This window comes from Gavia stellata, chromosome 9 (assembly GCF_030936135.1).
Source record: "Gavia stellata isolate bGavSte3 chromosome 9, bGavSte3.hap2, whole genome shotgun sequence".
NCBI classification, from domain to species: Eukaryota; Metazoa; Chordata; class Aves; order Gaviiformes; family Gaviidae; genus Gavia; species Gavia stellata.
The window spans coordinates 41,072,809-41,097,531 of record NC_082602.1 but is presented as its reverse complement, the minus strand read 5'-3'; the positions used below and the strand labels follow the sequence as shown (position 1 = coordinate 41,097,531).

The 24,723-nt window shown below is 53.7% G+C and overlaps 1 protein-coding gene across 1 annotated transcript; it reads right to left on the bottom strand.

Annotated features, from left to right (window-relative positions):
• Positions 1-1,316: 1,316 nt before the first annotated feature.
• Positions 1,317-24,041, bottom strand: PWWP2B (PWWP domain containing 2B). Its single transcript, XM_059821384.1, has 3 exons — positions 23,887-24,041; positions 14,179-15,832; positions 1,317-1,831 (listed from the first exon to the last, which is right to left on the bottom strand). Exons 1-2 carry the CDS (start codon positions 24,039-24,041, stop codon positions 14,197-14,199), a joined length of 1,791 nt encoding a protein of 596 aa, XP_059677367.1. The 3' UTR covers positions 1,317-1,831; positions 14,179-14,196.
• Between the last annotated feature and the right edge of the window lie 682 nt (positions 24,042-24,723).

The following is a 24,723-nucleotide window of genomic DNA, read 5'->3' as shown; positions in this document are numbered from 1 at the left end:
GCTGGAGAAGATGCTAGGTAAAAACCCCACAAAGAAACTCCTGAAGACGGACAGACAGGGGCTGAGAAAGGTAGATCTGTTTTCTCCATGAGTGGGAGTACTCACTGCACAAGAGCATCTTTGCCAGCCGAGTAGTCTGCTTTGGAGATGGGCAAAGCGGATGCCCAGGTAAACAACTGCTTCATAAAGACTTTACACAAGGTGCAGGGACACACTCCTTCGCTATATACTGCTGTCCTTTTCACGCTTATTTTTGGAAAACAGGAAGCTTATTGATTTGTTTGCAGAGGTGGCCAAAATGGGTCTGGGGAGACAGCTGTCCTGTGTCAGCACTGCATTTAGTCTGCATGTTTTATACCACAGTCTTCCAACTGTTTTAAGGGAAACGCATTTGACTCATTGTATGCTCTTACTGAGACTCAGCAGAAGGGGTTTTTTTTAGGTGTTGAACTCTTCTTGTTAAACTTTGCTGTTACACAGAAAAGGGAAGCTCCGACCTCTCTCGCTGACATTCAGAAGACCACAATATGAACCAGCATGAACCAGGAAAACACGAGCTTGTGTTTTCCGATCCACTTGTTCTTCTAATTCGACAACAGTTCATCACAGTGTTTGCTGCAACAGATTAAGAACAAACAGGAAGCAGAATCTGTGCAACGATCCTCCAGCTTAAAGGCAATCTTCTACCTGCAGACAACATTTTACCTAGCAGGGACAACTCTGAACTGTTTTCTCCAGCATCAGAAGCAACAGATTACCACAAATTCATGTTCCTAGACTGAGGGAATCCAAGGGAAAGCTAGACTAATGCAAAACCAAAAAAATGAACCGACAGAGTTCCAAAAGCTTGTCCATAGGTCACTGTAGTTTGTAAACCACTTGTAGTCTAGATTTGGTACAAAAGCTGTAGGCTGTTTGTTCTGTTTTTCAAAGACTGCTAATCATGTCTGGTCATGTGTAAGGATGAAGATCCCTTCTATCCAACAACCTGTGTTCAAGGGGCCTTAAATTCCACTCGTTGACTAGGTGTGAACACAACAGTTAGTTCAAAACGTTAATTCACTCCCCAGCCGCAGCCGTTAGCTAACCACCCACCTCGACGCACGCAGCATGAGCAAGCCAAGGCTGTGCTGCCTGCTGTTTCAGGTGACTTAAGAGAGCACACGATTAGGACACAAACCCATCCAAGTTACCAGGTGACTGCTTGTTCACATACCTGAAAACATTGCTTCTCTCAGCTCTGCAGTAAACAACATGAAAAAGCTTTAACATACGCAATGACAGCCACATAGTTATGCGTTGCACATTTTCCAAGTTTTAATAGACACAAAAGTGAGTCCATTGTACTTAAGACACTACAATGATTTCATTCTATTGCATGTCCTGCTCCAATTACATTTCTCAGAGTACAGTATTGAGTAAAAGTTTGGTAGCTTTAAAATTAACAAGTGTGTGAAATCTGTAAGTAAAATAAGCAGCAGCAATAATTTTTTGGGATTTTATCAAGAATAGCTAACTTTTAAGTAATAAATACATTCCAAGTTGTGTTTTTTGCTGTTCTCCTAGTTCATTGCCATATGACTTGTCAAATTCTCATTCTAGGGTAAGATATCCTTAAGACTTTCCTGCCAGCCTCACACCAGAAGAGCCACCTAACTCCACGTCCCGGTGCCTGTCACCTGTCCCAGATGAAAAGCAGTGCAATCTGACAAGGAAACTCGTCCTCCTGCCATGCGCATGGCAACCTCCAGATTCTCCTGGGGAGCACGTCAGGATGTTTACAGACTTCGTGACCCTCTAGGAGAACAGCTGTGCTCTTATCTTCTGTTACCTTGAAGAAAGTGAAAGAGGGAGAGGTTACTGCAGGCGGCACGGAACGGACCGGCATTAGCGGCGAGGCACACGCTCCAGGTTGCCTCTAAATATAGCCGGGAATTCTCCTGCTCCCAGCTGGCCTGGCAGGCACAACCAGCAGCAGCTACAGCTTTGGAAGAAACCTGTTAAGTTAACAGACCCAAAGTAGGAGTGGGAATTTTCTCCAAGACAGCCGTGATACGAATTTCAGTGACGATAATAAATCTTCAGACTCCGGCTTAAAGACTTTGAAGTCCCCGTTCGGGGTGGGTTACTGTAGGTTAATCTGCCACGAGTCCCTACAGAGCACGCCACGTGAAGAACATCTGCCTCCGCTTTTCAAACACAATCTATAAAATAGGATTATTTTCCCCTTGAGATCAAGCCGTACAGAAGTTTTTCTAAGTACCTGCAACCGCTCAAGACATCGACTGCTGCCGCAGTGCCCCAACTGCGTGTTAACGAAGGGGCAGAGCAGCCACGCCACCTTCTCACTCTGCCTCCAGAGGTAAAAGACACCCCACTTCCCCTCGGACCCCCACCTGCCGCAGGCTCCCCTGCCCACCCCGGACCGCTGCTCGTGTCAGGCTGCAGAAGCAAGCGCGTGCCACGGCAACACCGCGGAGCCCCTGGGACAGCCAGTGCCTCTGGAAGGACCACGCACTGCTCCCCTCCCACGCAGCCGTCTGAAGATGGCTGTATCCGAGCGCACCAGACCACGACTGACCAGCCTTCAGGCAATGAAAGCACGCGAGATGCTCGTTCTGAATCCAGAAGTGCAAAACCACGCGCTCCAAATCACAGCTACCGAAAGGCAGTGAAGCTACCCACGCTTGACGTGTTACACTGCTGTCGTCTGGCCTTCTCGCCAGACACCAGCCACTAAGGCTAAGGGCAGGTGACAGGCTTGAAAAGATACGTCTACTGGAGAGGGATGTGCCTGTCAAAGCAAAAAACTACCAAAGAGAGAAGTCCACATCTGTACCCCTGCATGCAAGAGGTACTCGCGCTGGCCCTGTAAGTCAGGTTACACAGTGGAAGCCTTGAAGAGTTCAAAGGGAGGATCCATTTGTCTTCAAGATCAAGTGAAGAAACCAGAAGACCCGTGAAACAACTCAGTGATACAGAAATGAATGAAAAAACAGCATGGAGATCTACACTTACGCTTTTCACCTGCAGAAGCATCACTGCACCACGCTTCAAGGCAATTCAGTTTGCGCCAGTTCAAAAGTCTGACCAGCCCTAACACACGTCCATGCCAAATCAACTACCGTGGCCGGGTCGGAACCACAGGACGCACAGGCTCAAATCCACGTTCCTGACAAACAGGATTAATGCTGTGAAGCAAAAGATCAAAGACCTTTAAAAACCCCTCACAGCTGAGGTTTGTGACTTACAAGTACAGAGCACAATAAACCGAGAATGCCGACACCAAACGCAGAAAGATGATCGCATTTCCAATGCTGCTGAAAACGCAGCAGCACCTCTTCTGCGGGCACCGAACCACAAGCGACACTGGTTTGCCCAGACTCAGCATCCAGAATGATCTTCAGTATTGCCCACACATTTGAAACTTCAAAGAGCTGATTTAACGCACCATGAACATCTGCCCTAAAACCTATATTCCAGAGGACTGTGATCAGGTTTCACACACTCCTTCAGTATTTGGCAGAATCATCCTGCTCCTGAGAAACTGTGCTGCCTCACGACAAGGCCCTGTTACAACAGAGTTTAAGTTTATACCTAATCTTGCAGGATAATCTATTCATTTGCCTTCTGATGAATGGCAAGATTTTCAAGAGCACACAACAAACTCACTTGCAGGCTTGTTATCTTACACCTACCAAAGCCTTAGTGAGGTCTGTGGACTTGGCAGAATATCCCTCAAAAAAAGGGATATTTTGCAAAAAGCTGACCCTTTGGAGACAGATTACAGATTGAGAATATTTGGTCTAAACAGGAAAAAATGCATTTCCTTGTTGAGGAGGTAACGGCAAGCCCTCAGGCCAGTTTTATTCTTTGTGATTTTCACACTTGGAGGAAGGAAGCATCACAACAGAAGCGCGATGCCAAACAACCTCCCACTGAAGCTTCTGCCTGCCCAAGGGCGGACGCTGCCCCTTCGCAGGGCCAGGGACGAGGACGAACTGCAGCTGCTCGCTGAGATTACCTGGGGGCAAAGACTGGGGACTCTCCTCTGGAGCAGGATGCTGGTCCTACGGCAAAATGGCAAACTGCTTTAAAGCAGCTGATGCTCCACATCTTGAAATGTCGAAACTGCACCACCCTGCTCAGCTCTGCGTGCCTGCGGATGGACGGGCGCTCGTCCCTGGCCTGGAAACACGGAGCTCCGCAGCCCAGGCTCGGCAAGGGGGCAGAGGCCACCCCCTGCGAGAGCTCAGGTGTCTGTTTTAAGCAACCTCCTGAGCAGACCCAGGAGTTTTCAACATGCGTTCAAGAGCGACAGTCACTCATACGCTCTCACTTCGTCACTGGAGAACTTCAGAGATTTCTGTTAAAAAAACCAAAAGTCCTCAAGACGGAGCAGCAGCTTAAACTCTACATTCTGGATGTTGCCGTAGCCTCGATACATGTATGAGTAATGAATACATAACAGACTGACTGACTCAGGACAATGGCATGGTCTAGCAGCCTGTGTGCTAAGCTGTATGTCAAAGGAAAGCCAAGAAAGCTCTCCTGAAGCCAAGTGCTTATTCATAATAAAAAAATGAAGTTTTGGATCAAATAAAGCCATTCACAAATTTAGATTTAACAGCTGCAGCAGAGTGCAGAAAGCCGATTTATCTTCCGAGATTACTGCATCCCGAGTGTGCTGATGCGTGGGGACCCTGCTCACACCAGCTCTGCCCACAGCCCTGCTCGGGGGACTCGCCCCTGGACCCTTCCGGTGAGACAAGCGCAGGGCATCCCTAACACCGCTCCGCGGCACGGGGAGCGCCCCGGGCCCCACGCCTTTTGCCTTTGCGAGAGTACCAGGTGCAGCACTGACGGGGTTCCTCCATGTACCGGTGTGCTGCCGGGCGTCCGGGGCTGCACCGTCACCACCAGCAGACACTCACAGACTAGCTCCAGGTGAAGACCAAGAGACATGCATGTGTGCCGGAGCCAGGAACCCATCTCCTTCAGACGGTTTCTCTGGAAAGTCCCGGAGCGCTGTGGCCCTGAAACCCTCTTCCGTCACAGCCCTGCGAGCAGCACAAGCCCTGGTTACCCCGTGCACCCTGGCAGGTTGGGAAGTGTCGGCAGCAGGAAGCCTGCTCATTTTCTCCACCCAAGCAGCTTATTTTGAGGAATATTTTCCAACCATAATGCAATTAACAGCAGGCTGTAATTGAGCATCGCCAAATCAGTGTCTTCCTCCAGACATCTGCCCTTGGGGTCGGGCAGCGAGGCAGCCCTGGCTCAAGCTCAGGAGGATCAAGTGGTCCTGTCTTCCTGCAGCCCTGAGGAGGAGGGACAGGGGATGGGGAACCCAGAGGACCTCTGACAGGCAGCCGACTGGCTCCCGCAGGGCTTGCTTTCTAAAGACAGTACCTGCTTCACAGCCTGAGTTGCCAGTGGAAGGCGAGAGGAAGGGCAGAGAGGCTGCTGCTTGGCAGCCGCCTGGGAAAGTCCTTCCTTCCCATGCCTTCCTCCTGCGGGAGGAGGGCCGAGGTGGGTGGGAGTTACTGGATGGCAGCCGGGACCCCCGTCCCTGACCTGCCGGATGGGGTTTTGGAACAGGCTCCAACTCCCAAGACATCAGGATGATGAACAGGCTGGCAGCTATGTTTTCCAATATTAAACTCTATCATCCGAGCATTTCTATGAAAAATCCTGTATCGGGTTCGAGGGTTTTCTGCTTTTAGAAAGGGTTGCTTTCTGCATGAAGAAAAGGCTCAAGTTATTGGCTTGAATCAAAATAGAGCAAGTCATCATTCACAAGGGAAGTTAAACCAGTAATTTTGCTACAACTCATTTCTTCAACTGCAGAGAGCACACAGGAAATAGGCTTTATAAAGAAAACAAGTCTGTCTGATCCTACAACAGCAAGAACCTAATGCAGATTAAACAGGAACCAGTACGTCAGTTAAAAGCATTCACTCCTTCATAAATTAATCAACATAATGAAAAAAAGCCTTCGTTAAAAAAATGCCCAGCTCCTCCCTTCCAGAGAGACGTGCAAACCCAGTGACCAAGAGATGACTATACGACCGAGGCAGGGCAGCTGACGGAGTGCGTGTGGGAAAGGCTCAGGCACAAGACACCAGAGAGCATTTGTGACCCTCTTGCTAAGGCGAGATGAGTCACGTTCGCTTGCACAGGCGGAGGAGCCACACGTGGACCTTCGCTCCATGCCGCATCCGTAGGGACCGGAGCACAAAGAGCCTTCTGCTGCCCAGGGGCACCGGGGCCAGCCCGGCGGCCTTGGGGCGGGTGGGAGACACATCCCTCGCCCTCACGTGCCCGACAGACGTTGCTGCCGGTGCACGCAGCAGGATCCCATGCTAGAGCTAGGGATTTGGGGTGCAAGGACTGTAGGTATGAAGAGCACAAGCACTCCAGAAGTCGAGGTATTAAGCCCGATCTCTGTCGTCATTGCTGGACACAAGAAGCCTATTTCAGACGTACATAATCTCAGGATGTGTGAGAGTTCATAGACTAGCTAATGCAAAGCCCACATATTCTGTAAAGGTACATATAGAGTGCAAAACAGATGCATCAAGCAGATTTAAAAAAAAAAAACAGGCATCAGCTCACGCTCATCTGGTTTGCAGGATACAGGCAAGCAGCTTCCGTAAGTCTTTTATCAGGCAGGAGTTAGAGTTTGTCACTCAGCCCACACGCTCCCATGGACCTTGATCCCTCTGTCAGCGATGGGTACTTACGGAAAAAACCAAAACACGCATCGAGGCTGAAAAACAACAGTTTGCAAGTTGTTCAACATTCAAGAGTCTTCACATCGATTTTTGGGCTCAAAGTCCTACCTTTCACACCTGAGCGTAAAAATGGGCAATATCTGTGTCACCAGGCCTCACGAGCCAAGCAGCTGCACGTGGCATTAACAATGCACGGCTACTGCATGAAGATCTTGTTCATGCCTCTCCTTCAGAGCAACAAGCACCCTTCTCTACACAGAGCTACCCCCAAGTTTCCAAAAATCCCCTATTCCTCCTTGGCCCAAAGTAGCCTTTCTCTTTGTGCAACCTGGAGGTGCTCAACACGTGCGAATATCTGCTTAACCGCAACAGAAGTAGGATGAACTTTTGAGCCTTACCCAGGGAGGCAAGAGGACTCCCTCAGTAAGGGCTTTACCCCTTCGGCCGCCCAGCGCCGCGCACCCCAGACCGCAGGTCAGCCAGCCCTCCGCCTGAGGTCCCACCCCGCCGCGCTCGGTGTGAAAAGGGGAACTGCAGCTGCCGTTCTAGACACCTCCATTTGAGTTTACACGTGAAATGACTAAATAAATGCAATGCAGGGAAAGCTACAGAAATTTCATTTTTACATCATTCGCCAAACTTTTCAAAGAAACACGTTCCCAGGCTCGTCGTCCGGATGTCTCTCCTCAGCACGTAGAGGAGGCCCGTCTCTCCCAGCACGGGAAGCAGCGCTGCGGACGGGGCTGCTCTGCGGGGCCTGGCCCCCTGCGCGCTCCACTGAAAGCGCCCGCCGCCCCGAGCCCCCGGCAGGGACCCTGCTCCTGCACAGATCCAACCAGCACCGGGCGCGCAGCAGGCTAGTGACACCGCCGAGGGACACCCACCCTCTCTGCTCAGCATGGGCACGCTGGGCTAGCACAGCTAGCAGATGCCCAAAGCTTCAGATGGGGCTTGGAGACCCTCACTCCCGAGAGCAGCTTGCTGTGCTTCCAAGGGAGCCGTTAAGCCCTTTGGTTGATAGAAATCTCCTTCGGCAGCTGAAGTTACAGCTCACGTAAGCAGATCGCATTCTTGGGCAACTGCGCAGCTCGTGTGCAGTTAGAAATAGCACAATGTATGGCCTGCTGGCATTTCCAAAAAACACGCCTGGGAGCAGAGCGCGGAGGGAAAGAGGGGCAACAGATGGCACAAACGGGGAGAAGCAGCACAGATCTAGCCGGCTCCAAATGCAGTCGCAGCGGTCACAAGCCAAATATGCAAGTGCTTTCGGGAGCAGGAAAATCAGCAGGATGCCACCGGCCGTGCAGCTCCAGCCAGCGCTGGGGCACACGAGTATGCAATGCAGTCTGTTTCAGACTTGTTCTCCTACTTTGTATTGGTATGCAGAGACGCTGACTCCAAGCTGTTGGGAGGAAGACTGAGAAACAGTAATTAAGTTGGATGCTTGGGTTTAGTTGACTGAACCGTCTAGAAAGCAGGCCAAGAAAAATCTCAAGCATTCATCTTCTGGTTTGAAATACTTCACGTGACCAGGCAGGTGTTTTTAAAAAATTAGCTATCACAGCAATCAGCACCACAACTTTATATGAAGTTACATAACCTTTTTGTGTCTCTGGTAGAGCAGAAGAGAAGAGGTAAAAGGAAAAAGAAGAGTGATTTATGTTGCTTCATAAACTGCTGGCAAGCAGTACTGGCTACATGCACATACAAAGCCCTGAACATCTTTGAAGGTGAAGTCATAACCCAATGTTCCAAATTTTACGTTAGCGCTTACTATATATAGCAAGCATGCAATAAGCTTTGATTCTGCTGTACATAGTAGCAGTGTGCTTTTTGTGATGAATGGCTAAATGTACTGATACTGAGGGTCTATTAAGTTAATAGCAGTAAAATTAAAACCTTCAAAAGCCGGTATTTTCAAGTTTAATGGTTCCACAGCCACAGCTTGGGGGTAGAGGGGATAAAGACAGGGAGGAAGAATAAAGGATTTTCCAGACTGAAAAAGCAAATTAATATACATACTGTAAACTTGTTTCGTGCAGAGCTGTATATGAAAACCTACAGGCAGTTTTTACAGGAAGTTTTCCTGCATGAACGGGCTGTGAGCAGGAAGGGGAGATCTGTCGTGAGGAGCCATTCAGGAGGATCACAGACGGAACGAGAGACCCAGCCTCGCGGCACTGCAGGATTTGCTCAGCCTGCCGAGGGCCCCGTACCTGCACGGACCGACACTTTCACCATGCAGCGGGGCCGGACCAACACATGCTCCTTGAAAAGCCCCTGATCCCACCACGCAGTGTCTTCCCTGGAGCGGGGACAGGGCGGCCTTAGGAAACACGGGTCTCCATCCCTCCTGTGCCCCAGCCTGTGGCGGAGCCAGAGCTGCGGCCGCATCCGCTGCTCGTCCCCAACACCACGTGTGTGGCACCAGCCCCGAAGGGTCCGTCCCTGCCCTGCGCAGGGGTTCCCCTCCAGACCAGGAGCGTGGTCAGCACGCCGCATCGCCCGCCCTCCGATCGCATCGTTCTGGCAGCTGAACGCAACGCCCTGGGTACGCCAGCAAACCTCTGGTACAAAACCAGAAATAAGCTGGGGTGCTCATCGCTGTGGAAGACGTTCGGCTCAAGGAACTTGAAGCTTACGCAGCTGCAAGTTTAAATATGACATTATCATGGAAGTGAACAGAAAGCAAAATGCAAAAGCACAAGAGATTTTCTTACTCCCAAGAAAAAAGCCAAGGCGGGAGTGCCGAAGCCCGCAGGTCCGGCTCTCGGAGCAGGTCCCGCACATGGCCCTGCTGCCCCTGCCGAGAAACACGTGCTCGGCACGCCGCAAGCAACGCTCCAGCTCTCAGAAGACTTTCTGACTGTCTGAAACAGCTCTGGAGACAAGAGTCCCGCAGCCAAAACGGGTGACGGATGACGAGCGTCCGAGCAGGCCCACAGCACAGCCTCACAGGCAGTTACGGGGGAAAGAGGGGGCAGGACGCCACGGAAGGAGGGGGAAGCAAAGCCACTTCTGTCAGGAGGGACTGGCAGGACGGCTGCCCCCGGCCCATGGGGAGCTCCGCTGCGTGGGCAGCCACCGCTGCAGCCACCGCTGCCCCACTGGGAGCCCGGTACGGCCCCAGGCAAACGGCTCAGACATGTCCATCCTGGTGACGCTATCGTGACTCCCTGAACATCAGGCTCAGCTTCTTCTGGCCCTCTCCCGGAACGTGTGGCAGCGCGCCGAGCTGTGCCCTGGGCCCCTCCGGCCACGTCTCTGCGGCACCAGCACCCCAGGCCCCCTCTTCAGCAGGCTCCTCTCCAGCTGTCAGCCACGGCAGGAGGGGAGGGACGCGAGCAGCCGCAGCGATCCCAAGGAGCAGCAAACACAGCCGCGCAACCCCAGCTAGCGTTGCCTGAGCCATCCCACGCCAGAAGGAGGAAGGAGCGCTGGGAAGCACTGGCCTTGCCAACAGCAGCTGGGCCACGGCCTCACTCTGACTTCCCAGCCCTCGGATGGGCTTTCCTTAAGAGAAAGACAAACACCCTTCTCTCCGGGCTAGGGGCAACCAGCCTTTGTGCTCAAGGCAGCCATGGCGAGGGATGGGGCCGCAGCCCGGCTCCCACCCTGCGGGACATGGCCGCCTGGCATACCAGCAGGTCAGGCTCCGCGGGGACAAAACACTGCCCGTTATCCTGGCGCTACCGGAGCCTTGGGTCTGGCCACAGCCACCTTCTGCTAACAACAGAGGCCGGTGCTCATAAAAGCACGACGAGCAGAGGTGAGCCACTATCCGGTGCTTTAAAACCGGGTAAGAATAACCCACCCAGCGTCCAGCTACAGCGCAGACATCTCTGCAGCGCGGGCAGTGTGCAGAGAGGCTCTCTGTACGTGACACACAAGTAGAAGCTACAAAGCGGCATGAGAAGATGCTGATTGGCCATTTTTCTCCTGGCACCACTCTAAACCAAGAGCGTCTTACAGATTTGACTTCCACGGGTTGCTAGTCTGCCTGTTGTTCTTCCAGAAACCTTGTTTTACTAGTCCGTTAATGACAGGGGTTTAATAAAGTATTTTCTTTTTTGCAAAAAAGTGTAAGGACAAAATAATAAAAACATGAAGTGATCATATCAGCTTTTCCAACCCGAACCAAGTTTAAAAAAAAATCCAATTGCTTCCAGTTTTACACGCATCCACAAATCACCTGAATTGTTTGTACATTTTTTCCAGTAATTACCCTCCGTGCTTTGCAGAACAGCATCACCTGCCAGAAAACAGAGTTTCACAACAGAAAGCGTCAACAGTCACAAACTTTGGCCGTGCCCACGATTAGCACAAGCGGCAGTACCAAGCGCTGCTGCTGAAGGCACCTCCTGGACTCTTGTTCTTGTTCTGCGCTAACGATAACAAGCCCTCGTGCAGCTGCTGGTGAAGTCACAGGGCGACGGATTTTACAGCAGCAACGTGCAATACTACCAGTCAGATGCCGGCTCTTAGAAACTATTTTAACAGATATAAGGCAGTACTGCCTTGGAAAGACCTTACAGCTTTCAGACATTTAACTGTAGCTCAAGTGCCATTGTGGTCCTAGGACTCAGGAATTGCAAACGTTAGTGAAAAGTTAAGTTACACCCTTCAGGGAAGAAGAGTCGATGAGCAACTGATGGAAATGTTTCAGTTCCACTTTAGGAAAATTCAAGGAAAGTAGTAAAATTCAATCCTCCTGAATGGAGAGAATTAGAAACAAGGCAAGCCTCCGAAATAATGAATTGTTTTGTAAGTGACAGACCGGAACACTAGACATGCTGGTCTGATAGGGAATCAAAGTAAACGTGACACATGGGACATGGGAAGTTTTGGTCTGCTTTTCTAGTTGTGAGCAACTGCAGCTGCTTATCCGGCTATCACATCACCTCCAGGCAGGCAGACTGGCTCGGCTGCTCGCCTTAGACACACGTAGGGCAGAAAATCAGCCGTGGAGGGCCAGCTGAAGGAGGCCGATGGAATGGCAATACACGTTACATGTATCTATATACCCATATATACATGGAAAGGTTTGGCTGAAGAGTACACAGGGAAGGAAGGGTCTGGCCTAATCCAGACCATCCCATCATTTTCTCCTTATCATTCTCAACATTTTCTTCTTTCCCCCAGTTTACAGACCTGCTCCACCCCTTCTGCTCTGTACCTATAGCTCAGAATCCCACCGTGTCTGCAATAACCCAGGTCTCCTCCGGAACAAGTGCTTCTTTTCCTTCTCGAAGCCTTGCCCTGCAGCCTTTCACCCCGCACCTTGTGGCCAGGTCTTACTGTTAGCACCACAGCGGTCCCACTGGTAAGAACAGGCAGCGTTTTCCCTAGGCTAATGTGAGACTGGGCAAACATCCTCGCATTTTGACTTCCAGGTCTGGACTTTGAGCTCCTCTTGGCCACATGCTTTCCTACTACACACGGACTGACTGGCATGGCCAATCGGACTGATCTGAAGCATTAGGTGCTTCTTCACCCTGTCCCTCCTCCTCCCCAGAAGCCACCAGACGCGGCATACCAGCCCAGCCGGAGCTCACAACAGCAAAGACAGCAGTCAGTAACGGTGACGACATCCATTCTGCCAAAGCTGTCCCGAACTGCACATACAAACAGTCAAGGCAGTTCAGAAAAAGGATGAAGCTTTGCTGCTTCTTTAAACAGAGCACTGTTCGTACAGGAGTGATGGATTTTGACCATGATTCTTTCACTGGCGAGGACAGTGTATTCTGGGCATCAGGTTTATTTATACTCCAGATCTAGCTAATAGGAATTTGGGTCCGATCCAAACGCTCTTGATATAATAAAGTCTTTAGCCAGAGTTAAGCAGCATTTGAAGGGGCAAGATCAAGGATGAAGCCTGAATGCTGCTGCTGCAGTTACACATTTTTACTTGCTCGAGTGTCGGGTCGTCCGGACACCTTGAGCACATAGGATGAATATGCCACACTCTGATTATTTACTGCAGCCAGGCTTGCTGGGATGGAATAACAACTCAAGCAAAGCAAGTCCTTCATCACACTCAAGCAAGTGGCGAAGTCCCATGACAGAGGGTATAAAAAAAAAAAAATCCTTTTCCCCCTCAGGATTACACGAGCACTGACCATCGTAGTCCCACTGCATTAAAATAGCTTAGATCGAGAAGAACGGACACTCTACAGCAGGAGTGGTAGTGGCTCGTGTACACACAGTCCTTCCAGCACAAAAAGGAGCAGAAAAATTTAGGGGACAAGATAATGAACCACAGTGTATAAAGCAAGACCTTTAACAGCAAGACTCTTCCTAGTGATTAGTTACGATTTTCAGACAAGAAGTTAATCTCTCCCCTTGTTTAACAGTATCACAGATGAGGTCTTGTCTAGATAGTGATGACTGGAAGGTTGCGAAACGATTCTAGATCTTATTCAACTTGCTGGATTTTTCCCATGGACTTCACTGAGGACAGCGCAGTAGGCAGCATCAACTGAAATTACCGATGGTATTTCTATTCCCAGTCACACCACATGCTCTATTTTTAGGTACTAAATTTTCAACCTGGGCAAAGTTTTGACTGTTTGATGAGAAAGGGAGTCCCATCCCCCTCCATGCTTGCAACCAGTAAAAGCAAAACGTGGAGGCATTACAGAGAATCAGCTCCCATGTTTATGTTCCCACCTCATGTCCTCGAACAAAGAGGTTGCAGGTGAAGCCCAAAATAATTTAATTTGATGATCCAGGCCATTCCCCAGCAACACACTGACATTTCAGACACAAGCCAAACCCCAAGTGCTGTGAGAAATGTTGAAATACTGTTCCCCAGTTAAAGACAATTTTTGGTACAATCATTTTGAAGAGCCATAAAGAAAGTGCCTTCGTAAGAAATCCATACCAGCGGGGTCAGAGAATCTGCAGGGGAGCAAAGGGCCTCCAAGGGCCCTTAACTGTTATGGGTAACTGCTGGGCATCTGTACCTAGGTATGGTAAATATAATCTCAGTCCCAAGAAGAGTTCTAGTTCTTTGAACCAAGAGAAAAGAAAGAAGAAAGAAACTTGAAGTCTAGGAGCTATTAGCCCTCCAGCCACACAGGATTAGTTTTGACTCAAATGAAGTATCCTCAACACTTGCCATATCCCAGCTGTAAACGGCGCTAATACATGACTACAATTTTATTAGTTCTTTGAGCAAGCAATGCTTGCTTCCTCGTGATGTCAACTGCTTTGTACCCCCCTCTGAGAGCTCCCTCCAGTCCCCATGCTCCCCCCAAAGGTTTGGAACTAAAGGCTCTTACCACCTCCGAAATTACCACCACTAACGAATGGCCAGGCATGTAAGTTTAACAATTGTCCACCTCGGTTTTTAAGGAAAAACAAATGCAAACAAACAGCAGAAGGTAGGTTAAAAAACACAAGGAGGTTTTTCATGGGAAGCATTAGTCCAGGAAGCACTCACCTGATACTGGAGGCAAAGTTATGTCTCAAACTGTGTTAAGAGATCTCTTATTTCTGGAGTCAGATGCTCTACTGCCTTTGCAGCTTCCGTGATAGCTTTCCGATACATCCCTTTCTTCTTGCGATTAAATCTCAGTTTGAAAAATTCAGAGAAAGGAGAGAGTTTTGAAACAGATAAGAATGAAGTCGTTGGAGAACCAAACCATGATACTTTAGCTTCTCTCCATGAAGGTTCCCCGTTTTCCTTCTGGCTAAGGTTTATGTCAAGAACACGTGCTGGCCACCATGGAAAACCATGAATTTTACCCCAAACAATATCCCCCACCGAAACAGTTCTTCCATCTTCCGTGACACATTTAGACACACTTTGGGTATGCAGTCTAACTGTTAGCGGTGGCACAATTTTACGCTCATCTTTTGAAGATGAAGAGACAGATGCATCATCACCAGGCAAAAAGTCACACATTTCTGGTGATGTTACTTCTGAACTAGAAGACTTGGATTCGTCTAGACTGTCATTGCTACACACCGATAAGCTAGAAGAATCTGCTTTTCTTTTACGATAATTCATAAGGAAAGCCAAGTTATCATGTCCCTCTTTACCTTGGGGAAATCTTTTAAAGTCCTCATCTTCACCTGAACTCCCTGAAGACATCTCGGCTAAACTTCTGTCTCTGGATTCATCATTGTAAAATGTGCCAGGATTGGACTCCCTGCTGTTCTGAAGGACATTTATTTCGTCAATAAGTTCCGCCTTATAAATTGAAACACTCTGACCATCATTTATGCGATGGGGCTTCAGCCGTATCTTTGGGGGTGGGACATCCGCACTGGAATGCACGGGCCGCGTGAGCTTCAGTTTTGGAATGGAAGCAAGCTGGCTGCCTGCTGACTTGTCCATTAAACATTTGGTTTCTCGACACCGTTCAGAGTCTCTGGTCTCCTCTTGGTCCTCCCCTCCGTTCTGCAATACTCGCTCTGGACAAAACGGTTTGACTGAGCCATGAACCCGGGAAGGGATTTTTACAACTTCGCCTTTCCCTTGTGGAGTACTGTAGGATATTTTTATAACTGGCGTTCGATGTACTAGTTCCCCAGAAAACTTGTCATCCTCCCTCTTTTCTCTTTTGTTCCTCTTCTCCGTGTAGTCGGAGTCACTGTGCTTTTTCTGCTCTTTGTCCTGAATGCTCAGCTTCCTCCTGGTTTTAGCGTTCTGCCTAGCCGTGTTCGCATCCTCGGGGTTCAGAGTGTTTTTGCACTTCTCACAGAGCACCTGTCGCGGCCGCAGCCTGATAGTGCTCATGATAAGCCTTCCCGGGTCTCTATTCCGCGACAAACGCCTCCTCGTCCTCTTTATAGTCCGTGGCGGTGGCTGAGGAACCCACTGGTTGTACGTGTGCCGAAGCCATAGCGGACGAGGAAAGGGAGCTCCCTCGAAGTAGGGGGGGTAAGGAGGAAGGCTGCCGGGCGGGGGGGGAGGCAGGAGCGGGGGTACTTGCTCATCACCGGTTCCTTTGGGAGGCTTTTCACTAGCGGGCTGCGGCTCCGTCTCGCCCTGCACAGCATCTCCACCGTCAGCAACTCCGTTAGCGCGAGCATCAGCAGGAGGGTCCTCGGGCTTGGGAAAGGAGGATGGGAGGCAAAACAGTCCGGACCTAAAGTGGGGCGAGAAGGACAGGGAGGGAAAGAGATGAAGAGTTAGGATGTTTGAAAGGTGCTTCTCTGGGAGGATTGCATACAACAAACATGCTAGTTTCTTTAAAACAAAACAAAACAACCCACACCACAAGAAACCACCCAAACAAACAAAAAAGCAAAACCCAAAACCCTACAGCTTCCACATACTAAGAACACATTTTCCCTTGACTTTTAAGACAAGGCAGCCAATTCTGCCGCTGAAAAGAACAACAGCATTTCAAAATTTAGGAAAGGTGTCCTAGTCTTCTGCAAGAAAAGGCATGGAGATCAAAATCGCTACTTCCGTGAACCCTTTGCACAAAGTTTTGCTCTAAGAAGTTTTAAGGTTTATCATGCAAAGCAGTTTATTTTATCAGCAGGCTGGTAAAGCCATGAGGAGGGCTGTGGTATGGATTATGCAAACCTTCTGGGAGCTACTAAACTTCCTTTCTTCACACCGTACTTGCACGGCCGATTTTTCAGCTTCTCATTCAAAATCTGCTCAATCTGACTCGGATGTCTGACTTGCACTTTCAAGCCACAGGCCCACTGGTACACAGCTCTGCTCCTCTGCCCCCCATCTTTCCATACACGACTTTCTTTGTTAAAATGAGGAATACGCTACTACTTCAGAATAGCAAGATTAAGAAAGATGACGTACTATTGTTCAATGCCAAGTCTCATTACAGGCTACCACAGTCTGGATACAATTTCTTGCAGAGATACTGGCAAAAGCAAATCCTCTGAAACACACAACTGCGATTCATGCCTCTGGGCTGCTGCACCAGAATTTATGCCCTTGGCCTGACATTAGAAATAGTATGCTAACACAGCACTTGGACAAATATTTGCCCTGAAACACTGACTCAGAATGGGCAATGCTCGCTGTCTTGGCTTTCCAGAGATATTCTGTAGAGAGTACACCATCAGTGAAGTGTTTCAGCATTTTAATAATAAAAAATGCTGTATGGGTGAGCCACAAAGCGATGGAGAACAGTTAACGGACCAAACACCAGTTTTAGTTTAGGATGCTACATTCCCCCACGTCCCCTTCTCACTAGCCGCCCTTTTCCTTCCAACCACTGGCAAGGGAGGAATTTCTTGGTGGTGTTACAGAGGAGGACTTTGGCAACCGTTACGCAGAAGGGCACCAAGGAGAAGTCGAAGGCATCTACTCAGTCACACCTCCCCTTACCAAGAGGAGCACGAAGTCACCGCCGCGGGTTCGCAGATGGAGAAGAGCTGCCCCCTCCACCCAGGCACCCGGGCTCCCCGCACCGTCCCCAGCTCTGCCCTCGGGCCCCATCGCTGTGCTGCGGGAAGGACCCTAAGAGCATCACTTCCCCTCACCAGGCACCGGCGAGGAGGTGTCTCCTTCCCAGGAGCACCAGCAGAAAGCAGCATCACCAAAGGTCACGCACCCTCCCAGATGAGAGACAAGAGCAGCAGGGCTTTTTAAGCGATCACAGGAGAATGGGGAACGTGGATCCCATTTAATATGGCTCTAATCCACTGGCTTCATTCTCCTTTTCTCAAACAACTGCACCTGATTTCCATGAAGACTCCCACCAAGTTTAAAAATAAAGCTTGCATAAACCAAGCAAGCAGGAATTTGTCTGATTTGGTACCAAGTCACCGCCCTTCTCTGAAGTAAGAACCACGGAGTTAGCTGGACCCCGAAAAGTCCTTTCCCATTATTCAAAGAGTGCAAGAACTTGCTGTTTAGATGACAGTTTAGTTTAACTGGGAAGCTCCAAGTTCGAAGGGTAGTGAGTCAAGAGGATTACACTGTTGAAACCACATAATTTGGAACAAAATGTTTTTGTTCTAAGAGGTTTTTTTAAACAGAGACAACTGAGAAGGTAGGTGTCTTTCAAACGACAACCAAGAGAGCAAGTACAGTTTGTACGGCCAAACAAAGATGTCAGCATCGTTCATAAACCAACTGAAAGTGATATCATTTCCGAAGCTCGGGCTATAAATTTTGGTTATTTCCTGCAATGAGATTGTCTAACTTGGTCACACCAGAAAACCGTACAAGTTTTCTGTTCCTCACGTGGAGACGAGCCCAGCTCCCTCTGCTCCCACAGGCGAGCCCTCGTCCTGTCTGCTTTCCACGGTCCGGCTCCGAGCAGGCAAACGTGCAGGCAGGTCCGTCAAATCCCTCCCGAGGATCCGGCGTGGCACAAAGCTTCTTGCTTGGCAGAAGCGAAGCATGCGAAGGTTAACTTCACGGGATGATTTACGCTTGTGACGTTAACGTATTAGCACGCTGTAACCCTGCGAGGTTTGAAGCGGCCGACCTTGCCACAGGAACGCGCTCCGCAGACCCCAGCCTCACGGCGGCACGTGGGTCCGCGCCCTCCCTAGGGAGCGCAGCGGGGCAAGAAACGAGCGTGCCTGTGCTCAGGTACCCGTGCCCTGCTGCCATCGCACAGCCCCGGACTGAGGCTCCCTCGGACCGCAGCGGGACTGAGAGCAGCCACGGGCCCCGGCAGCCCTCTGGCTCGGCCCGGCGAGGGGGTGCAGGCCGGTGGAGACACCAGGGCCCACACCTGCACCACGCCGGCAGCTCGTGACAAGCACTTGGGAGAAGTGCAGTGCCGTTAAGCCATTCTAATCAGAAGCCTTTTAGAGCAGGGTCCTGCCATCTCAGACTTGCTACAAAAATAGAAGGAAAAAAGCCCGAACAATCAGGAAGAGCCCCCCGGGGCAGGGACTCCTCGCCCAGAGTCAGTCCCTGCCCTCTGCCAGGCATCACTCCAGCAGCTTTTCAGCCCAAAGATGCAGTAGCACCAGCGGTCTGAGAGAAAATACACCACCTGCCTCGTCCGAGGGATCACACGAACTGCCCAGGCTGAACAACAAAGCAGCTTAAGATTCATTTTCGACAGCAGCGGCTTCCGCAAGCCCAGGTAGCGGCTCTGGCAGGGAGGGCCACGGCCGGGCAGGGGCAGCGACAGATGAGCTCTGCAAATCCATGGCGGTGCGGCAGGACTGCTCCTACGCTGGGGCGAGCAGCCCACCACTGCATCCTGCATCCCACCATGGCGTCCAACAGCACCGGGGAGAGCTGCGCTCCGCATGGCCGCAGCAGGAGGTGCCGGGAATTGTAACACAGGCAGGCTGGTGTGCTGCCCCGGGGCTAAGTCCTTCCTGCCCCGTTCTGCGCTTGGGACCCCGACTGCCTGCCCGACACGACACGCCTTCCTGTACCGCAGCTCCCACGTTGCAGAGGCGGCGCAGCAGGAGCTCACAGACTCCCTCCTCTCCCTGCCGGTGCTCACAAGCGTCCCTGCCTCGGGGAGCTTCGGCAGGGCACCCGGCACCTCCCATGGCAGCCGCGCTCCCTGACCAGGCGCTCTTATGGGCAGACAGCGGGGGCAGCCATGGTAAATTACAGCCCCTGCAGCTCCTCCAGCAGCGCCTCTGGCTCCAGCCAGGACACCAGGAACCTGGTGCCCGTGCCACTGCCAGGTAACCACACGGGTGCCCTGGCACGCTGCCACAGCCAGGGCACACGGGTGACGGATGCGCTTACTCCCGAGGGGGCCTCTAGTTCTTTTCATTCATACTGGAAGTGTCTCTGAAGACCAAGAAATCAGTTTTGCTGAGGAATCATCCCTTTTCCAGCCTGCCTGCCATGCCAGTTCTGGGCAGAGGCAAGAAGAGCTCTGCCGTCTTGCCCACCTGCCTGCCTGCCCCCCCACGCGGCGATGTGCAACCCCATCCCTACTTGTCAGGCACAGGGGAAGAGAAACAGCTCCAGAGAGGCCACGCACAGTGGTCTTGTACCTCGTCACCGCATCGCCAGGTGCCAGCAGCACCCGTTCAGCACGACTGAACAGCCACCATCACCCAAGGCTGCTTTTGGTTTCTCTATCCCCCCCGCTATGTACTCCTGATGGGGATGCGCTGGAAGACCGAGCTCCTTCAGGGCCTTTCAGCTGCGGGAAGACCAACTAAAAGCAATTAAGTCCTACCTTTGGAGAGCGCTCGCCGGGGGCCGTGCCCGCAGCCCCCCGCGCTCGCCCCCGCCGCCCCCCTCACCCAGCCTGGAGCCGCCCTCCCCGCAGGCACAGCTCCTTGTAAGAGGGTTTAGCTCCAGAGTCTTTCCACCCACTGCAGAACAAGAAACATTTCATCTGACACACTTCACTTTCCGGGAGAAGCTCACTTTTACCACAAGGAAAAATACCAATTTCACTAGTTTATCCTACATCACCCGGACTTTTTTGCACAAATCTGGGCATAGTTCATGTATTTCTGTCTACTTACTGTCACTATTGATTCTGCATCTCTAAACCCATTCAGCTAAGATGAAGGTGGGTTAGGGGCATGGGTGCATGTGCAGGTATTAGAAGCATACTGCAAAATGTGATTTCACCCTGTTTATAATTCCCCTTTCTGGCCCAGATGTAGCCAAATGGACTAAGTTACCTCAATCCAACCTCTGCTTGGAACAGAAGACACCGTCCTCCAATTTATACTCATGCATAATTAAAACCCAACTAATTATAAGTTCAGTTGCAACAAAATTGCCAAGTCTTGTTATCAAAAGCACTTTAACTGCAGTCAAAATGCATTTAAACCTCAGGAGCACGGACACTACGTAGCTTGCTGTCCAGAAGAGTGAATTTATTAGCACAAAGTAACCGCCAGTCACTTGATAGTAGGTACCGGTACCTGCTGCATGCGCTGCCTAGGCTGGGGTCAAAAAGGGATGCCTGGAGGAAGCCAACAACCGTTTTTTCTTCAAATAATTCCACAGCTATTGGAAAAGCCAGGCATGCATTTTTAACTACATCCTGCTGTTCCCAAGGCTCAGGGGAGAAGGCAGGCTGCAGGCAGGCCGGTGCACGGGGAGAGGGCAGGCTGGACGCAGGCACTCCCGCGTCCCGCGCAGGCCGCCGGCAGGCCGAGCCCCCACAAAGCTGGGCGGGCGGTTCGGGGTTCAAACCCGCACCTGCTTCTTTGTGGCTAAAACAACGGGAGTGCAACGGTGGGACCTGGATGGGGGGGATCTCCTGGCTGCCTGGGCGCTCGGGGTCACCGCCCTGCCTCCTGCTCAGCTCCCCACCTCACCCGCTACGTTTTAGGAGAAATAAAACAGATTCATCCGCTATGTAATGCTAAAACCAGTTTAAAACATGAAAGAAAGCTGAGGAACTACCATACAGGTTTTCCCTCTCTTTCTTTTAGGGTTCTCCCCTCTTTCTGTACAGGTACAACAACCCACCCTGGTCGCTCATCTCCCACTGTCCCGCACAGCCCCCGGCTCCGGTGGGGCAGCACTGCGCACGGCATCGGCTGCTGCCCGGGGGGCACAGGCACAGAGCAGGCGGTAACCCCCGCGCAGGGCGCAGGCCAGCGGGACACCCCTCTCCATCAGCGTGGCAATGGGGAGGAGGAGGGAAAATGCTTTTGCCACGTCTCCATTTTGGACTAGTTTTGGGGCCTCCGAAGTTCAGCACCAAGCTGACAAATTCCTACTGCCTTTGGGACACATCTCGACCCTTACCTGCCAACCACTAGCAGACCGGCTCCGGTATTCTGCTGTTAATGCCATGGGCAAGACCTCTTCTTCTGTCCACATCCCAAACTCAGGGGCGCTGCAGTGGAGAAGGTGCTTTCAGCCCCCTCCTCGTGCTTACCCGAAGTCACCAAGCTCCAGGAGGAGCCAGGCACTCGCCTCACACAGCGCCCTTCCTTCCTGCTGGCCAGGCACCATCAGAGGCCACGGCCCTCCAGCCACGCGTTGGCCACCATGTCACAGGGTGACTACGGTCATCACAGGTCAGCCAGCGCTCAGGACCGCCACGGATGGGAGGCAGCCCCAGCAGCTGCTCTGCGTTCGAGTTCTGCGCAACACCCGAAGCGGGGAGACCTCCTGGCCTGCCGCCTGGGCCCCCGGCCCCACGGGGAGAGGCTCTCCTCCCAGCGCTGCAAGAGACTCGCGGAAGCTGAGATCTCTGCCCAGGGCTCCTGGAAAGACAGGCGGGATGCGCTCCCGCTCCATCGCAGCCCTCAAGAGATGATTAAATCGCAGTGCCAGGTGGCACCCGGTAGCCGGACTGCTCTTCCTCCCATTTCTCTACCTGAAGCAGCACTACCGCACCAACGGGCTATGCAATGGGCCCACTCAAAGACTTCAGCCTCTTGCAAGGTGAGGAGAGGGAGCAGCAATCCCACCCCGGCGTAACCCCAGGGGCAGGCTGGGCCCACCCCAAGGCTCACCTTTCGCCACGGACAAGTCTGATCACGAGAGACGATAATTACTGGGGTGGGTGGGAGGCGACGGGGGCAGCTATCCTACTCGTGAGTTAAAACACACCAACAAAATGCCTTCTTTCTGCCCTCCCCATTCCACTTGAGTCAGAAAGGAGGACGCTGCCTCAGCACCCCCGCTGCGGGTCCAGGCAGCCCCCGGACAAGCCGCAGGTCTCCCGGTCGACGGGACGCGAGACAACTCCACCGCTCAGGCGACGGCGGGCCGCCTGCCGCCCCCCCACCCCAGCTAGGATCAGCGTCACCAGCGACAGGGCCGGGTCAGCCATGGGCTCCAGAAGTGCCCTAAAGCCCGGGAGGAAGCAGCCGTCCGGTCGTTTCTTGGATTCACCGGGGCAGAGCGTGGAAGAAAGAAGAAAAAATCATGGCGAAAGGTTAGGGAAAAAACCCCAGGTAAAAGAAAAGTGTACGTTGTCACCAGCGAGGATCACAACTGGAATGCGAAAGGACAGAAACAGCTGGCTTTCTGAGCTGATTAGAGATGCCTACCGCTCACTGTTTTGGCTGGAACCAGACACCCAGCAGGGTTTATAGACTCTTAATAGAGTTAGATGCCTGAATACTTCTGAAAATCTGGCTCCAATTTTCTGGGATAGCCATGTGAAACTAAATAAACTATGAAAATTAGGTTCAGAAGTCTTGCTTCATCAATCTCGCAAGAAGAATTACGGAGGTGAAGCTGGCTGTGCTCCTGCCCCGCACTGACCTGACAACTCATTTATTGATCAGACAGAAACCGAACCCCTCTTCTGAACTTTCACACGGCACAGAGCAAAGCCGGCCAGCCTCGCTGCGTTAGTCCTCGGGACCCACCGTCAGCGCCTCTAAAGATGCTTTCAAAGTTAGTATTGCTTTGAAATAAAGCGTCCACTGCCCGAACGCCTTCCCGTCCCTGGGGAGAAGGGGCCTGCCGTGCCCTTCCGCAGAGGAATGCCCCTCTCCGTGCCAGAGGGGCCCCGACCTGCTCAGAGCCGGTGCGCGCAGCCCCGCCGCGGCGGGAGAGAGGGCCGCGGGGGTCTGCGGCCGCCACCGCGAGGCCAGCCCCAGGGGGGACCCCCCGGGACTCCCGCCGGCACGGCGGGGCGGTCAGGTCGGCGCTGACAGCGCCGGGGGGGCTCCAGCGGGGCCCGGGGGGGGGGGGGGGCTCCAGCGGCGGGATGGACGGCGGAGCCGCTGGCCGCGGCGGGGAGGAAGGGGAAGGAATGCCCAAAGCGGCCGGGGGCTGCCGCAGCGCAGGGCGGGCGGGTCCCGGCAGCCGAGGGCAGCGGGCAGCCCCGGCAGCCGCCGGGACGCGGCGCGGGGCGGGGGGGGGGAGCGGGGCCGGGGCAGGCTCGCCCCAGGCCGCGTGCGAGGGCAGCGGCCCGGCCCCACCGCGTCCCCTCGCGGAGCCCCGCCGCTCACCGCGGAAGGGCCCGCCGCCCGCGGGGCACCGGGCGGCCCAGCCTCCCACGCACCGCCCCGGCGGCAGCGGGACGGCCCCGGGGCCGCCCCCCCCGCCCCGGCCGGGCCCCGCTCCCGCCCGCGGGCGCCCCCGGGCCGCTTTGTTCCCGCCGGGCCGGGCCGCCCCGGGCGAACAAAGGGCGAGCGCCGCCGGCGGCGGGGGCAGCGCGGGGCCTCCGACCGCGGCCGGGCCGGGCCGGCCCCGCTCCCCGCCGCCGCGCCCCCCCCCGCCCCGGCCCCGGCCCCGGCCCCGGCCCGGCGCAGGCCGCCCCCCCCCCCCCGCCGCGGCCCCCCCCGCCCGTACTTCTTGGTGCAGTCGAGCAGGACGCCGGTGAAGCGGCGCTCCCCGCAGCTCAGCGTGACCACCAGCGTGTCGTTCACCATCTGCTCCACCAGCACCGGCAGCCACGCGCCCACCCGCGGCGACGGCGCCCCCGCCTCCGCCGCCGCCTCGGCCATGCTGCTGCTGCCGCCGCCGCCGCCGCCCCGCGCCGCGCCCCTCCCCCGCCGGCGGCGGCCGCTGGGGCCGGGCCGGGCCGGGCCGCGCCGCGCGATGACCTCACGGTGCGGGCGCCCCGCGGCCGCCGCTGCCGTAGGTGCGTGACGTCAGGGCACCGCCCCCGCGGCTGCGGGCGGCCCAGCGCCCCCTGCTCCGCCGGACGGGCCCTGCCGCGCCGCGGGCGGGGCTGCCGCGCACGTGTGCCGGGGCGGGGCCGCCAGGGGAAGGGCGGGGCGGGGCGGGGCGGGGCGGGCGCGTCGGGCCGGCCCCGCCCGCCCCCTGGCGGCCGCGCCGCGCGCCGGCCCCAGCCTGGCGGGGCGGGGCCAGCTGGGAGGGCGCGGCCTGTCCGCCCCGCCCCCGGCCCCGCCCCGCGGCCGGCCCCGGCCCCGCCCTTCGCTAGGCCGGAGTCCCGCTGAGAAGCAGGCAGCGCGCTCCCATCATGTGCCATCGGAGTGACGTAATAACGTAGCCAGGATGCGTCATCACCCAGGGCAGCGCGGGCCGGCGGGGCCCGAGGCCGAGGCGCCGGGGGGAAGAAGGGCGGGCCAGGCTCAGCAGCCCGGAGGAAGGGAACCAACCGGGGCGGCAGCGCCCGGAGGCGGTGGGTAGGAGCAGAACCAAGAACCCGCACGGGAAAACACA